At 45.9% G+C, this 16687-nt stretch overlaps 1 protein-coding gene across 1 annotated transcript in view; it reads right to left on the bottom strand.

Moving 5' to 3' along the window:
* Nucleotides 1–16687, bottom strand: part of PRKCQ (protein kinase C theta) — a 437429-nt gene that overhangs the window by 212470 nt on the left and 208272 nt on the right. The window contains exon 11 of the mRNA XM_069229272.1: nt 13820–13977. Within this exon, the coding sequence (XP_069085373.1) occupies nt 13820–13977 (158 nt within the window). The remainder of the gene's footprint in view (nt 1–13819; nt 13978–16687) is intronic.

Genomic DNA, 16687 nt, shown 5'->3' with positions numbered 1-16687 from the left:
GCAAGGCCTGTCTCTCTCATAGGATAATATGGGGGCTACCTTTAAATATGATTAAAGCGTAGATTCCCCTAGAGAGTAGATGGACATGTGGAGTTTGGGGTCCCTGAACTCACAATTTAAAAATACATCTTTTAGTAAAGTTGATTTTGAGATTGTGCGTTTGAAAATGCCACTTTTAGAAAGTGAGCATTTTCTTGCTTAAACCATTTTGTGACTCTGCCTTGTTTGTGGATTCCCTGTCTGGGTCAGGTTGACAGTTGGGTTGTTTTTCACCTCGCACTAGACAGTGACACAAAGGGAGCTGGGGTGTAACCTGCATTTCCTGATTAGCCATCTCTGCTAGGAGGGAGGGGTGGAGTGGTCACTCTCATCTGAAAGGACTGTGCCTGCCTCTGACAATGCCGGCTCCAACCCCCTGGTGTGTGTCTGAGGCCTTGCCTGGGCAAGGCAGGATTTCACAAGTAGGTGTGAGTCCCCTTTGAAGAAAGGTGACTTCAAAGACTAAAATGGGTATAAGAAGGGCACCCAAATCTACAGACTTGAGAAACACTTCTGGAACCAAGAGGAACCTCTGCCCGGAGAAGAGCTGAATAGCTGAGGAAGAAGAGCTGCCCTGCCTGTGACTGTGCTTTGTGGAGCTATCCTGCAGTTGCTGCTTCTGCCAGAGTAAGAGGGCAAAGACTGGGCTTTGTGTGCCTTCCATCTTGAGAAGAAATCTCCAAGGGCTTGATCTAGAGCTTGCCTCCTGTTGTTTGAAGTCTCAGGGACAGCAAAGACTTCTCTCTGCCACCACCTGGAGTCTCTGGAGAGACTCCTACTCTGCCCTGTGGTGCCCATCCAGTTCCTGGGACCCTGAAAGGAGAAGCTGGCAGCCTAAAGACAAGAAAATCCACACACAGAGCGCCGTGCGGGGAAAAGATTGACGCAAATCTGATCTACGGCTGAAAAAACGATGCGCTGCCAGCTCCGCAGCTGAGAAACGACGCTCGCAGGAAACGCGACCGAAAAAATAGACGCACGGAGCAGGAGAAACGACGCGCAGCATCGCTGACGGAGGCTGGGAGATCACAACCTGCGCTGTGGGATTTTCAAATCATCGTGCGGCTGGATTTTTGACTCAAGTACCGCCGTGCGGAGTTATTTTTGACGCACACCAGGTACATTTTCACTCTAGCAGCGCTAGTGTGTTTTTAAAACTACTCAAAGACTCTTTTTGATTTTTAGTTGATAACTTGACTTGTGTATGGTGGATTTTTGTCGTTTTGGTCCTGTTTTGTTTAGATGAATATTTCCTATTTTTCTAAACTGGTTTTGTGTCAGTTTGTAGTGTTTTCATTAAGTTATTGTGTGTGTTGGTACAAATACTTTACACCTAGCACTCTGATGTTAAGCATACTGCTCTGCCAAGCTACCAAGGGGGTAAGCAGGGGTTAGCTGAGGGTGATTCTCTTTTACCCTGACTAGAGTGAGGGTCCTTGCTTGAACAGGGGGTAACCTGACTGTCAACCAAAGACCCCATTTCTAACATTGGTGATCAGCGGATGGGATTTGGACTTGTATTCGTACTTGACATACAGTGATTAAGTGTACACTACTGTTTGAGTTCAGACCACTACGTGACCACATACTACTTGTTTGGTGATCTTTTGCTTTTTCTCTTAAGGACTCCTTTTTGTTCTACTTCCATGATTTTGCTGATCCCTTGACGGATTCTTTTTACTTCATTGGGAACGTATTTTCTGCCTTTGGAACTTTGCACTTGTGACCATCATGTCTCAATCTGGAGATGCAACAGCTGGAGCTGTGTTTGAAATAGAGAAACTGAAGGAATACTCAGTTGCTCAATTGAAGCAGTTCCTTAAAGATCTTGACTGTCCCACTGAGAGCTCCACCAGGGAGGGAGAGGTGCAAAAGGCACAGAGGGCCTGGGAGACAGTTAAGGAGGCTGGAGGGCAAACAGAGGAGGAGAATGTGGGTGGGGAAGTGCAGAGGATACACAGTGGTGTAGTGGAGGTACCTGTTACGCCTGGGGGGAGGGTCCCCAGGAGGGGTAGCAGGGTGCCACCCAAGTGTCTGACTCCTGAAGAGTTACAGGACAGACAGGCAGAGAGGGCTCGCCGGCTCAAGGAGTTGAGGATGCAAAGGGAGAAGGAGTTGGAAGAAAGGAGGAGGGACTTAGAGATCAAAAAGAGGATTTGGGCTTATGAGCTCAAAATGAAGGAGCTGGAAGTCATAAGGGCTGAGTCCAGCTGGAATGGTGGCAGCAACAATTGTATATCTAGTGCTGCTGAAGAAGTGCACATGCCCAGAAATGTGGTGCCCTACTTGAAGGAGGGAGTCAACACACACCAGGAGGTTCAGGGGTATGAGGTAGCTCCAGTGATGCACAGGGTCCCTGAGGTGGATTGGGGAACTGGCATGGGGAGTCATATTCCTACTGGTGGGAGGGACACTCTACTGACTCTAGGTGAGAGTGACAGGGAGAGGGGTTCCCCCCAGGTAGAAGTCCTGGTTATGGAATGTGAAGACATCCCAGAAGAGTGTGGGTTGAGTGTCAGGGATAGTCAGGTACTGTCTCACCAGTCTCAGGAGGGTGATGTGGGGTGCTTTTTCAAAGCAGAGTCACTGGATGGTTGGGTGAAGGGTACTTTGGTTAATTCATGTAAGGGGCTGAGTGATGTAATTGCTGGAGAGCATATGTCTAGTCCTTATTTTCCAGAGCTACGCCAACACCAGGTGGAGTGTGAATTCTCTGACCCCAGGGAGCTTACAATGGAGGCAGACCTCTTGGTGAGTACCAGAGAGTCTGAAGAGACATTTGGGGGGGCTCCTGAGAGGAGTGGTCTAGGTATTTCCCAACCAGGTGAGGTAGGGAAGGATTGTAGTGTTCCAGGTAGGTCCCAGTGTAGTGGGATGGGTGAGGGACCCCATGTCCAGTCTCAGAGGAGAGAGAATGGGGATGGGTTGAGGCCCAAGGTGCCCAAGATCTGGTCCCAGGTCCTGGAGGGTTCCATGAGGGAACACCAGGAGGGGAGCCTAGCCTGTACCATAGGGCCATCTGTTGAGGGAGACCCCACAGTGTCAGGAGAACTTGGGGGGGGCGGCTGTAGCCGGCGTCCCACCAGTTCAGGTGTCTGGCAGTACCACTCCTAGTGAGGGGGTGCAGAAGTCCAGACAGAGGGTTGAGAGGGGGTTGCGGACCCCAGTGGAGAACCTGGAGGGTCAGGGGTCAGCTCTGAGAGCAGAGCCCCCCATGAATGACCCTGGTGAGACCATTTCTGGGTTGGGGGGAATCCAGACTCTGTCAGATGGGCAGAGGTCAGGAGACCTGCGCCAGCCAGACTCTTGTGTGGCCCTTCGGGACAGTGTGTCCCTTGAGGAGGGTAAGTGTGCCCCCCTGGAAGTCCTGGTGTGCCAGGCAATGGTTCAACCGCAGGGTGGTGACTCTGGGTTGAATGATCAGGTTCAGGGGGTAAACTCTGACCTGATGGGGGGTAAGTGTGCTCCCAAGGAAGTCCTGGGTTGCCAGGCAGTGGTCCAGTCTATGGGTACAGACCCTGGACTGGAGGATCAGGTTCAGGGGGTAAACCCTGACCTGAAGGGGTGGGCGGTTTGCCCAATCACCCCCCCCTGGTGTGATTTCAAGGGGTACTCTCCCTGAGGGGGGGGGGTGCAGAACCCTGAGAGTAGGGGCAGGGGAGAAAGAGCCTCACCCCTGGCCCCAGTGCAATCTAAGGGTACAGACCCTGGATTGGAAGGCCAGGCTCAGGGTGTCCCCCCTGACCTGGAGGAAGGGGCTACTGCTAACAGTGCCCATCCCATGTTGTCTTCTGAGGGGGCCACTCCTAGTTGGGGGGTGCAGGACCCCAGAAGGGAGGGCAGGGGGAGGGAAGCCTCACCCCTGGCCCAACCTGAAGGTACAGACCCCAGGTTGGCGGACCAGTTGCAGGTTAACAGCCCTGCACTGGTGGAAGAATTGTGCAGGACTGCTTCTACAAGCACCCTGACAGTTTTTGACTCTGGGGGTGCCGCTTCTGCAGGGAAGGTACAGAGCCCCAGAGGGGAGGACCAGGGTCAGGTTGTCATCCCATCCCTGACCTGATGGAAGAGAGAGTGGTCAAAGGGTGCCAGGCACCTGTGGCTACCGCCCCCCACTCTCCACAGTCACAGTGGTTAGAGAGGCCTGAGGTCGGGCTCTCATCCCTGACAGTTGTCAGGGGTCACTGTGGCTTGCTGTCCTGGTGGACAGAGTTGCCCCTGAGGGGGGGGACGAGAGTCACACCCCGGGGGTGGAGTGGGCAACACCACTGTGTTGGCCCCGGTGGTGCTATCTGCCCATTGGGATACATCTGTGAGCAAAGTAAAGTGAGGTGCTGCACAGATGGTGTCTGCAGATGTGGAGAAGGGTTCCCCATGGGTTAGCTTAGTGGGCCCTGAGAGTATGGACAGAGGGATCCAACTGGGGTCAGGAAGGCATAGAACTGGAACATGCCCCTGCTGTTGTGGGCCTGGGTCCTTGTTCTATCGCCCCAATCAGGGAAGTACATCAAGGTATTGATTGTTCTGCCCTGGCTTTAGGCTGGTAGGGGGTCGTGTTGGACTTTTGCTTATGCAGGGTCATCCCCAGTCTTTTTGCCTCCTGCCTCCTATTTTTTCTGACCTGTTGCTGTTGGCTTTTCAACTCTGAGCACTTTACCACTGCTAACCAGTGCTAAAGTGCATATGCTCTCCGTGTAAATTGTATGTAATTGGTTTATCCATGATTGGCATATTTGATTTACTAGTAAGTCCCTAGTAAGGTGCACTAGAGGTGCCAGGGCCTGTAAATCAAATGCTACTAGTGGGCCTGCAGCACTGGTTGTGCCACCCACATAAGTAGCTCTGTAATCATGTCTCAGACCTGCCGCTGCAGGGTCTGTGTGTGTATTTTTACACTGTAAATTCGACTTGGCAAGTGTACCCACTTGCCAGGCCTAAACCTTCCCTTTTCTTACATGTAAGGCACCCCTAAGGTAGGCCCTAGGTAGCCCCAAGGGCAGGGTGCAGTGTATGGATAAGGTAGGACATATAGTAATGTGGTTTATATGTCCTGATAGTGAAATACTGCTAACTTCGTTTTTCACTGTTGCAAGGCCTGTCTCTCTCATAGGATAATATGGGGGCTACCTTTAAATATGATTAAAGCGTAGATTCCCCAAGAGAGTAGATGGACATGTGGAGTTTGGGGTCCCTGAACTCACAATTTAAAAATACATCTTTTAGTAAAGTCTGATTTTGAGATTGTGCGTTTGAAAATGCCACTTTTAGAAAGTGAGCATTTTCTTGCTTAAACCATTTTGTGACTCTGCCTTGTTTGTGGATTCCCTGTCTGGGTCAGGTTGACAGTTGGGTTGTTTTTCACCTCGCACTAGACAGTGACACAAAGGGGGCTGGGGTGTAACCTGCATTTCCTGATTAGCCATCTCTGCTAGGAGGGAGGGGTGGAGTGGTCACTCTCATCTGAAAGGACTGTGCCTGCCTCTGACAATGCCGGCTCCAACCCCCTGGTGTGTGTCTGAGGCCTTGCCTGGGCAAGACAGGATTTCACAAGTAGGGGAGAGTCCCCTTTGAAGAAAGGTGACTTCAAAGACTAAAATGGTTATAAGAAGGGCACCCAAATCTACAGACTTGAGAAACACTTCTGGAACCAAGAGGAACCTCTGCCTGGAGAAGAGCTGAATAGCTGAGGAAGAAGAGCTGCCCTGCCTGTGACTGTGCTTTGTGGAGCTATCCTGCAGTTGCTGCTTCTGCCAGAGTAAGAGGGCAAAGACTGGACTTTGTGTGCCTTCCATCTTGAGAAGAAATCTCCAAGGGCTTGATCTAGAGCTTGCCTCCTGTTGTTTGAAGTCTCAGGGACAGCAAAGACTTCTCTCTGCCAGCACCTGGAGTCTCTGGAGAGACTCCTACTCTGCCCTGTGGTGCCCATCCAGTTCCTGGGACCCTGAAAGGAGAAGCTGGCAGCCTAAAGACAAGAAAATCCACGCACAGAGCGCCGTGCGGGGAAAAGATTGACGCAAATCCGATCTGCGGCTGAAAAAACGACGCGCCGCCGGCTCCGCAGCTGAGAAACGACGCTCGCAGGAAACGCGACCGAAAAATCGACGCACGGAGCAGGAGAAACGACGCGCAGCATCACTGACTGAGGCTGGGAGATCACAACCTGCGCTGCGGGATTTTCAAATCATCGTGCGGCTGGATTTTTGACTCAAGTACCGCCGTGCAGAGTTATTTTTGACGCACACCCGCCCGTTCGGGTTTATTTTTGACGCACACCAGGTACATTTTCACTCTAGCAGCGCTAGTGTGTTTTTAAAACTACTCAAAGACTCTTTTTGATTTTTAATTGATAACTTGACTTGTGTATGGTGGATTTTTGTCGTTTTGGTCCTGTTTTGTTTAGATAAATACAGGGAGTGCAGAATTATTAGGCAAATGAGTATTTTGACCACATCATCCTCTTTATGCATGTTGTCTTACTCCAAGCTGTATAGGCTCGAAAGCCTACTACCAATTAAGCATATTATGTGATGTGCATCTCTGTAATGAGAAGGGGTGTGGTCTAATGACATCAACACCCTATATCAGGTGTGCATAATTATTAGGCAACTTCCTTTCCTTTGGCAAAATGGGTCAAAAGAAGGACTTGACAGGCTCAGAAAAGTCAAAAATAGTGAGATATCTTGCAGAGGGATGTAGCACTCTTAAAATTGCAAAGCTTCTGAAGCGTGATCATCGAACAATCAAGCGTTTCATTCAAAATAGTCAACAGGGTCGCAAGAAGCGTGTGGAAAAACCAAGGCGCAAAATAACTGCCCATGAACTGAGAAAAGTCAAGCGTGCAGCTGCCACGATGCCACTTGCCACCAGTTTGGCCATATTTCAGAGCTGCAACATCACTGGAGTGCCCAAAAGCACAAGGTGTGCAATACTCAGAGACATGGCCAAGGTAAGAAAGGCTGAAAGACGACCACCACTGAACAAGACACACAAGCTGAAACGTCAAGACTGGGCCAAGAAATATCTCAAGACTGATTTTTCTAAGGTTTTATGGACTGATGAAATGAGAGTGAGTCTTGATGGGCCAGATGGATGGGCCCGTGGCTGGATTGGTAAAGGGCAGAGAGCTCCAGTCCGACTCAGACGCCAGCAAGGTGGAGGTGGAGTACTGGTTTGGGCTGGTATCATCAAAGATGAGCTTGTGGGGCCTTTTCGGGTTGAGGATGGAGTCAAGCTCAACTCCCAGTCCTACTGCCAGTTCCTGGAAAACACCTTCTTCAAGCAGTGGTACAGGAAGAAGTCTGCATCCTTCAAGAAAAACATGATTTTAATGCAGGACAATGCTCCATCACACGCGTCCAAGTACTCCACAGCGTGGCTGGCAAGAAAGGGTATAAAAGAAGGAAATCTAATGACATGGCCTCCTTGTTCACCTGATCTGAACCCCATTGAGAACCTGTGGTCCATCATCAAATGTGAGATTTACAAGGAGGGAAAACAGTACACCTCTCTGAACAGTGTCTGGGAGGCTGTGGTTGCTGCTGCACGCAATGTTGATGGTGAACAGATCAAAACACTGACAGAATCCATGGATGGCAGGCTTTTGAGTGTCCTTGCAAAGAAAGGTGGCTATATTGGTCACTGATTTGTTTTTGTTTTGTTTTTGAATGTCAGAAATGTATATTTGTGAATGTTGAGATGTTATATTGGTTTCACTGGTAATAATAAATAATTGAAATGGGTATATATTTTTTTTTGTTAAGTTGCCTAATAATTATGCACAGTAATAGTCACCTGCACACACAGATATCCCCCTAACATAGCTAAAACTAAAAACAAACTACAAACTACTTCCAAAAATATTCAGCTTTGATATTAATGAGTTTTTTGGGTTCATTGAGAACATGGTTGTTGTTCAATAATAAAATTAATCCTCAAAAATACTACTTGCCTAATAATTCTGCACTCCCTGTATTTCCTATTTTTCTAAACTGGTGTTGTGTCAGTTTGTAGTGATTTCATTAAGTTACTGTGTGTGTTGGTACAAATACTTTACACCTAGCACTCTGAAGTTAAGCCTACTGCTCTGCTAAGCTACCAAGGGGGTAAGCAGGGGTTAGCTGAGGGTGATTCTCTTTTACCCTGACTAGAGTGAGGGTCCTTGCTTGAACAGGCGGTAACCTGACTGTCAACCAAAGACCCCATTTCTAACATATATATATATATATATATATATATATATATATATATATATATATATATATATATATATATATGAAATGTCTAAATCCTGCTGTTCTTCCTGATTTTCCATACGAAGCTGATGCACCGTTATGGGCGCAGGACCCATAAATATTTTTTTCAAAGAGGATTCAATTACCAACCGGCACTCTAAATAACTTTGATGTTTATTTAAGGCTAATAGAATCTTTCACAAAAACGACTTGCACTGGCGACACGTTTCAACCATACCGGTCTTCTTCATTGGCCCAAGTCATTACAGAGCCCCCCCCTCCAGTGAAACATATACCATTAACTATCATAGGCATAAAAGAAATCCTAAATAAGTCCTATATGTAAATTTAAATAAACCAAAATATATACATTGGACCAAAATATCTCAACCAAAAAATATATTAAATTCTAAATTAGGACAATTACATCTAGAGAAGAAAAAAATAATACAAAATAAATTCCTACCAATTGGTAACATTCCACCATATGGTGGGCATCTACCGGTAAGTCCCCACATACTCATTCTAATTTCATACATCTGATCCTACATCATGTTCATATATCATTTTGGGGGTACAAGCCAGTACTAAGGAGCAAGTCAGATTTACAAATCCCAAGTCGCTCAATCGCCAATTGCACTTTTGTCCATGCAATGTCAAAATTAACCCATGTGCACAAAAAGTTCCTCATCCTGGTTTAAACCCCACAGGTATTTGCTGTTTAATTGGATTATGTACTCCGATTCCATCCTTCCATCCTCCTAAGTCTCCGCTCCCTATCGCCCCCACTAAATGTCCTAGTGGTGGTCGTCACTAGGTAGTTATAGTTAGGATCTAGTTTCCATAGGCGGAACATTTTTTGTTTTGCCTTTAACTTTGATACTGCTTGACAAAACTTGACAACATTTTCAAAACTCATACTTTGGTCAGTTCAGCTGCTGTCCTTAAATTTTTGAGGTGGTCCGGCAAGCGGGTGCTGGGAAAAAGGGGGGGCCCCAAAATGCGTATTTCCCATTCAAAGCAGAGTTTTCATCTGTTTCCCTGCATGCAAGTATGCATGCAGGGAAACAGATGAAAATACTGCCCCCACAAGCACCGAGCTGATATTTAAAGCAACTCCCTGCTTGTGAGTGTAATTTCAGCTCCCACAGGGAGCCAGTTAGGACTGCGGGCCTTCAGGCTCCCCCGCAGTCCTGCCACTCTCTCTCTTTCTCTTTTTTCCATCCCATGGTGGGACGGAAGAAAGAGAGAGATTGTCATTGGAATGGTCTCTCCATGCAATGATTTCAAAGCGTCAAACTAGCAAGATGTTTTGTATGAATGTTATAGCTACAGCTGGATGCAGAACAGAGTCACTTATGGCCTGGTGGTCAAGGTCTTGTGCTCTCACTCAGTAGGCTGAAGGTTCAAATCCTGGTATCGTTTGGCAGTGTGTTTATTTATTTAGTAGTGTTTTGACTGTTAAAGCTTGCTAGTGATGGAACATTCACTTTTCTTCCCAATCACATGCGTGGGTTGACCATCATAGGTATGTCTAGAAGCATCACAGTAAGGAGTCACCTATGGCTTAAAGTTTAGAGTCACAGACCCTCAAACTGAAAGTTGGGGGTTCTACTCCAGGTGTATCCCTGGTCATTTGTTTTCTTTAAACTTCAAAGTTTAAAAGGTTCATACTGAAAGGTGACTCACTCTTTTGTAATTGACAAATATCTTTTTCTTTTCAATTAGTCCAGAAAGATCTCATTCTAAGTACATCATTCATCAAAGTTTAAAAAGCTCTCTCTCCCTCTCACTCACTTTCTCTCTCTCTCTCTCTCTCTCTCTCTCTCTCTCTCTGTTTCTCTCTCAATTTCTCGTTTTCCATCTTTTTCTCCCAATCACATACCCACTCAGACCCTTACACACCCACTCACATACCCTCTCAGACACTCACGCATCCACTCACATACCCACTCAGTCCATGGCGCACCCACTACCAGACCAACTCAGACACTCATGCACCTCACAGACCCACTCAGACACTCATGCACCCACTCACAGACCCACTTAGACTCTACAGACCCACTGAAACCCTCACGCACTCACTCACAGATCCACACAGACACTGACGCACCCACTAAGAAACTGATGCACCCAGACAGACACTCTCACAGCCACTTTCGCCCCCAGATACAACCTCTCACACCTATTCTCACACCCAGAGAGACAGGCCGTGGCCAACTCCTGCCATGCACGGGCAAAAGGCCATGCACATCATGAGATTGGGTAGTTAGGGGGGGCTGGCCGCAGGGTCTGGCTGCACCCCTGGCCTTGCAGCCTACCCCCACCACATATGGCTGAAGGCTGTGCACAGTGCAAGGATAGGTGCTTAAAGGGGGTTGGCCCTGTGGACAATTGCCGCAGCGCAGGGCCTTCGTGGTTGGATTAACTTATAGTAATGAAAATTACTAGATGTTGAAAAAAAATAGATATTCACTGAACAAACCAAAGGTTACAGGGACATTATTGTTAGGAAACAGAAATTCAAACAACCATGGACATTCACTTAAAAAACCAAAGGTTACAGTGACATTATAGTCAGGCTCACATTTTAAACATATAAAACCATAGAAATTCACCTGTTATAGTTATCTCAAATAACTGTAACTCGTGCCCTAAAGAAACTATAACCCACACCCTCGCCATGCACTGCTAATTAACCCACAAATTACGGCACTCATGATACCTTTGATAACATCAATGATAATATCAATGTAATATTTGCAGTACAATTATTGACAAAAAAGCTGTACATAATCATAGTTAGTTTCAGCTTTTCCACACACAAAACTAAAGAAATTCAGCAGTTATTATTAAACATATCTCAAGAAACTACATGTCATTTCCTAAGGTAACTATAACTCGCGCCCCCACCATCCACAGTTTTCTCATCAATAATTTTATAGCAAATGTTGCAGTGATATCACCCATGATGTCATAGAAGATGTCATGACTGATGTAATACGTGGGGTAATTAGCAGTGCATGTTGATGGCACGAGTTATAGTTTCTTGAGAGAAGTATATCTATAACTGCTGAATTTTTATTGTTTTGTGAGTGCAAAATCTGAACACAACTGTAACGTCCCTCTACCCTTTGTTTTTTTAGTGACTTTCGAAGGTGTTTTTTATTCTGTTTCCTAACAATAACGTCCTTGTAACCTTTGTTTTATCAGTGAATTTCTAGGGTTTTTAAATGTAAAGTTATATTTAATTATCATACATTAATCCAGCTGCCGCTGTGCATGACCTTTGGCTGTGTGCAGTGGAGGGTTGGCAGCATGCAGCCAACCATACGCTGTACACAGCCTTTGATGTGTGGTGGCATGTTGGATGCAGAAACTGGCCTGCAGCCAAATCATTCATACAACCAATCCCATGTGTGGGTCTGTGAATGGGCGTGTGAGTGGCTTAGGGTGTGTGACTGTGCATGTGTGGTTGTGTAAGTGGTTGTGTGTGTGCATGTGTGAGTGGCTTGTGGATTCTTAAGTCGGTGTGTAAGTGGTTTTGTGGGTCTGCGAGTGAGTGTGTGAGTGGCTGTATGGGTGTGTGAGTGGTTGTGTGGGTATATAAGTGTGTGTGTGAGTGGGTGTATGAGTGGCTGGGTAGGCCTGTGAGTCGGTGTGTGAGTGGTTTTGTGGGTCTGTGAGTAGGTGTGTGAGTGGCTACATGGGTGTGTGAGTAACTGTGTTGGTGTTTAAATGGGTGTGTGGCTGCGTGTGTGAGTGGCTGTGTGGGTCTGTGACTGGGTGTGGTAGTGGTTTTGTGTGTGTGGTTGTGTGTGTGTGTGTGTAAGTGGGTTTGTGAGTTTGTGAGTCGGTGTGTGAGTAGCCATATGGGTATGTTTGGCTCTGCAGGGGTGTAAGTTGGTGTGTGAGTGTATGAGGGTATATCTGAGCGTGTGTGAGTCTAGTAGCAGGCATGTCAGTGATTTTACAGGTCTGTGATTGGGAGTGTGAGTGGCTGTGTGGGTGTGCCTGAGAGTGTGTGTGTGAGTGGGTGTGTGTGTGTGTGTGTATAAGTGGGTGTGTGAGTGGATGTGTGAGTGGGTGCATGAGTGGCTGTGTGGGTCAATGAGCAGATGTGTGAGTGGCTCTATGAGTGTGTGAGAAGATGTGTGAGTGTTGTGTGGGTGTATAAGTGGGCGTGAAATTGTGTGTGAGTGGGTGCATGAGTGAGTGTGTGGGTCTGTGAGTGGGTGTGAGAGTGCCTGTGTACGTCTGTGAGTAGGTGTGTGAACGGCTGTGTGGGTCTGTGACAGAGTTTGATAGTGGTTTTGTGGGTCTGACAGAGGATGTGTTAGTATGTGAAAGCAATTTAAAATCAGACTTAACCACAAGTTAGGATTTCAAATTGTGATTCTATAGACCTCAATCATGAACAGGTATCCCTTCTCATTTGGAAATCATACTTATATAATGTAAAAGGGCAAGTCCACTGTTATCTTATAGGAGCCATGCAGTAGTGAAAAACAAGATTAAGAGATTTCACTACCACGACACGTAAAACTTAAATGTACATGTCCTACTTTTTAAATACATGGTATCCTGCCCTCTGGCTTATACAGGGCATACCTAGGGGTGACATATGAAGGTTTTGGCCTGACAAAAGGTTTATTTTGGCATGTCGAAATGGCAGTTTAAAACTGCACACACTAGCTCTGCAATGGCAAACCTCAGACATGTTATAAGGGCTATTCAACTGGGTGGCACAATCAGTGCTGCAAGCCCACTAGTAGGATTTAATTTATAAGCAGTGGGTAGATTTAGTACATATTTTCTAGGGGCTTAAAAGTAAAATAAATGTGGCAATTGGGAATAAGTCAATATGATCATGTGTAGAGGAAAGAGCACAATCACATTAGCACTTGTTAGCAGTGGTGAAGCGCACAGAGTCCAAATGCCAGCAAAAACAAGATCAGTACAAAAATAGAGGAGGAAGGCATACGTACAGGAGAAGACCACCCTAAGGCTGACAGATCTAGCATTGTGCAAATAAATTAAGGTACTGAGAGGACAGCTTCCTTTAAACAAATCCGAGTGGCCCAAATGTCAATGTGTTATTTACTGCCCTACTCTGACCTTATAAGCATGACAATACAGAACTATATAGAGACTCTTGCATGAGGTCCAAAAACTGACTTCGATTTTTCCAGTGTTATTTGCTAGATTTTCATAAGGCTTTCAGAAAGACAATTTGAAGAGTGGAGGTCACAAATATTAATAGCCCTGGATGGAAGTTAAACACAAAGAAAGTTTGTGACTAGGAGCACCCTGATAACAAAATCTACCACATTCATTACATTCACTAGAGAGATCTGCTAATAAATTACCAATCACAGGGTCCTATGATGGCTGAAAAGGTGTACATTTTCATCCTTTCATGAAATTATTATCTGTGAATTGGGTAATAGTAAAGTCTGTTTTTGAAGCATTTAAAACTGCACTTCAGCACTACATGAAAATAAATTCATAATGCACTTTTCATTTCGCAAGAGCCCATTAAAACTTACCTTGCCAAAACTTCCTTTGCCCAACAGTTTATGTAACACAAAGTCATCAACAGATAATTTGATTGTTTCATAGTCTGGTGTCCCGGAGTCACATTCTGTGAAAGACTCATTCTTCTCTGGCTCTTCTCTGATTGATTCCCAGTATATTCCCTGTGGTTCTACAAATTAATGTGAAGTTTAGAAAATGAAGTTTAAAAAATAATGACATTGAAGACCTAATTGAACTCTACAGGGTAACACAAGTTCCAGAGCTATCAGAGTTCACAAGTTCATGGCTATAATTTCTGTTTTATTTAAACCCATATTTTTCCATTTGTGAGGAAATAGGTTGGATTATATGGTGAGATTGTGCAACCTCACCATGTAATGTACTTACCAACCCCTTCAGGGTCAGTTGGTTTCATTTATCAAACCTTCAGGCCTTCCCTGGGTAACTGTGAACTTGAGCAGCAAAGCTTACACAAAGGAACAAGTGTAAAGCATTTAAACAGCACCAAACAATTGAAGAAGAAATCGACAAGACACTCAATAAAGATAACATCAATTTATAAAAATAGACTGTATCTTATTTATTTTTAGACACTACAATGCATGTTGCACATAAAGATTCCAGAGATATCGAATTTTCAAGGTATAGTAAATAAAAGCATTTCACTCAGCCATGAACAAGCATCAGCAAATCCAGCTAATTTGACACACCAAATTGGGCTAGCTGTATTGCTGTGACTTAGAGTCACTTTAGGTGACTTACTCCAACAGGGAGTCAGAGGGACCAGGAAGATTCTCTGAAATAGTTACCTCAGCAGGTGAAGCTGTCTCCAGTCAGTTCCAGGCACTTTTATCCGTTGCAGTGGTTTCCTATGGAAGTGGTCCTTATTCAAGAATGCTGTAGATGTGATGCATTTGACAGAGGTCATCTGCAGCTACTCTTCAGTCCAGAAAGGGGCAGTCCTGATCACAGAGTCCACGTCCCTTGAAGTCCTCCCCATGCTTTTTGAAATCCAGTCACCACTGGCCTAGCAGTCGTTCACTATCAGGGTCACAGCCAAATCCTTCCTTGGCGATAACTTAGCTTCTGGATGACCAAGCTGCACTCCAATGACTCTCACCGGCTCAGCAAGCTTGGATGCAGCTTTGAGCATTGGGTCCTGGTCCCTGATGCTTCATGACGGTTGTCTGAAGATTCTGGGTCACCAACTTATTCCAGCAGGCTTCTCAGCTGTTGTGGCCCTGTGCTGTGACCAGGACATCAGCCAACTGGATTCTCCTTGCTTTGGCAGGGCTCTGGAGATGACTTCTCTATGAGCAGGACACAGCAGGCAAAGTCTTTCTCCTTTGCTACCACCAGGATTAGCAGGTGCAGTCCATACATGTGCAGCCTCTCTTTGCTGGCTTCACAGTGCAGTAGCGCAGTTCTCCTTCATTCCTTCTTCAAGTCCAGTCAAGATCTGAGTTCTGGGTGCTGGGTAGCCCTATTTATGATCAGAAAGAGTCCTTGAGGTAGACATGGTAAGTAGCCAATGGGCTACTAGGTTCCCTCCCGCCTGAGGACCACTTCCTAAGAAGTGTGACATCTGGCTGTCCCATGTGTACCATTCTGTCCACTTCCAACATGACAGAACCCCTCTGCCGGCATTCGTAGCTCCCTAGCCCAACGCAGAGGTGTGGCTTTAAAGGGGGCCTACAGGCTAATTAAAAACTCATTTGACAATAGGCTTCCCCTCTCCTTCCGGTGTGCCAGCTAGTCTGCCTAAAAAATGGGGATACCCCTCTTCCAAATGTTCCTGTTCCCGGCTGACCCATCCTTGAAGTTCTCCTTTTGAGCCAACACCCATGTGGCTTCCTGGAGAAGAGAGGTAACAGCTCTCTCCAATGCAGGCCCCTATTGTCTCCTTTTCCGAGAGTCTTTAGAATGCCGTAGGAGGGCAGAAAGCTGTCTTGGGTTCAAGTTCTTTGTGTACATGTAGGGCACAGGAGATTGAAGACATCAAAGTAGCAACTTTGTAAAGGTTGCTCACTGCAACTTATTACATTTATTTTGACTTGAGAATTAAGTTGTGCTTAATGCAGAATTGTTTGATACCTTGGAGTACCAACTTTGGTTGCACCATTCAGGAGTTAGCACAGTTGAGGGGTCAGCATTTAATCCTTTGCTCACCAATGGGTTGACCAGTTCTTTCCATGGCAATTTTACTGCGAAAATATGTAAGACACATGTTCTACCCATAAAATATGCTTTACTCTGCCCTAAGGTATGGTAGGTCTGCCATAGAGGTACCTCTGACATGTTGCAAGGGGACATTTGGTTTGCCGTGAGTTGAAATGGTAAGGTTGGGAAGGCAGTTTGAACTGCTCTTCCAGCCTGCAACAGTGGACTGGGAGCCTTGTATTAACTTTGTGACACTTGAGGTAGCACAACCAGTGCTGCAAATCCCTGGGCTGACTCTCTAAGTTAGGACCTGGTAACATGGATAACATAAACTAGGTACTTGCAGGTAACTTAGCCAATGCCAGATTTTTAAAGCCGATGTAACATACACATCTAGGGTTCAGAGCACTGGCACTGAGGTCTGGTTAGCAGGCCTCAGTGTACTCTCAGAGTCAGATCATCAGCAGCATCAGTCAAAAAACACATGGGGGTGACAATACAAAAAGATGCATTTCCTAACACTTTTCATACTGATAGCATTAGTGCAGGTTTTATAATGGGATAAACAAGGCGACAAGTACCAGAATGCAAAGAAAAACCTGAACTTGATGTGATACTAACATATGGATCTAGGAAACTCCAGCGTTCTGCAATTCAGCGAAGTCCCTTCAACGTTCATACTTACTAGGCTTATAATCATGAATCTTTGTGTGTTGTTT

This window comes from Pleurodeles waltl, chromosome 4_1 (genome assembly GCF_031143425.1).
Source record: "Pleurodeles waltl isolate 20211129_DDA chromosome 4_1, aPleWal1.hap1.20221129, whole genome shotgun sequence".
NCBI lineage: Eukaryota > Metazoa > Chordata > Amphibia > Caudata > Salamandridae > Pleurodeles > Pleurodeles waltl.
This window is presented reverse-complemented; position numbering and strand designations above follow the sequence as displayed.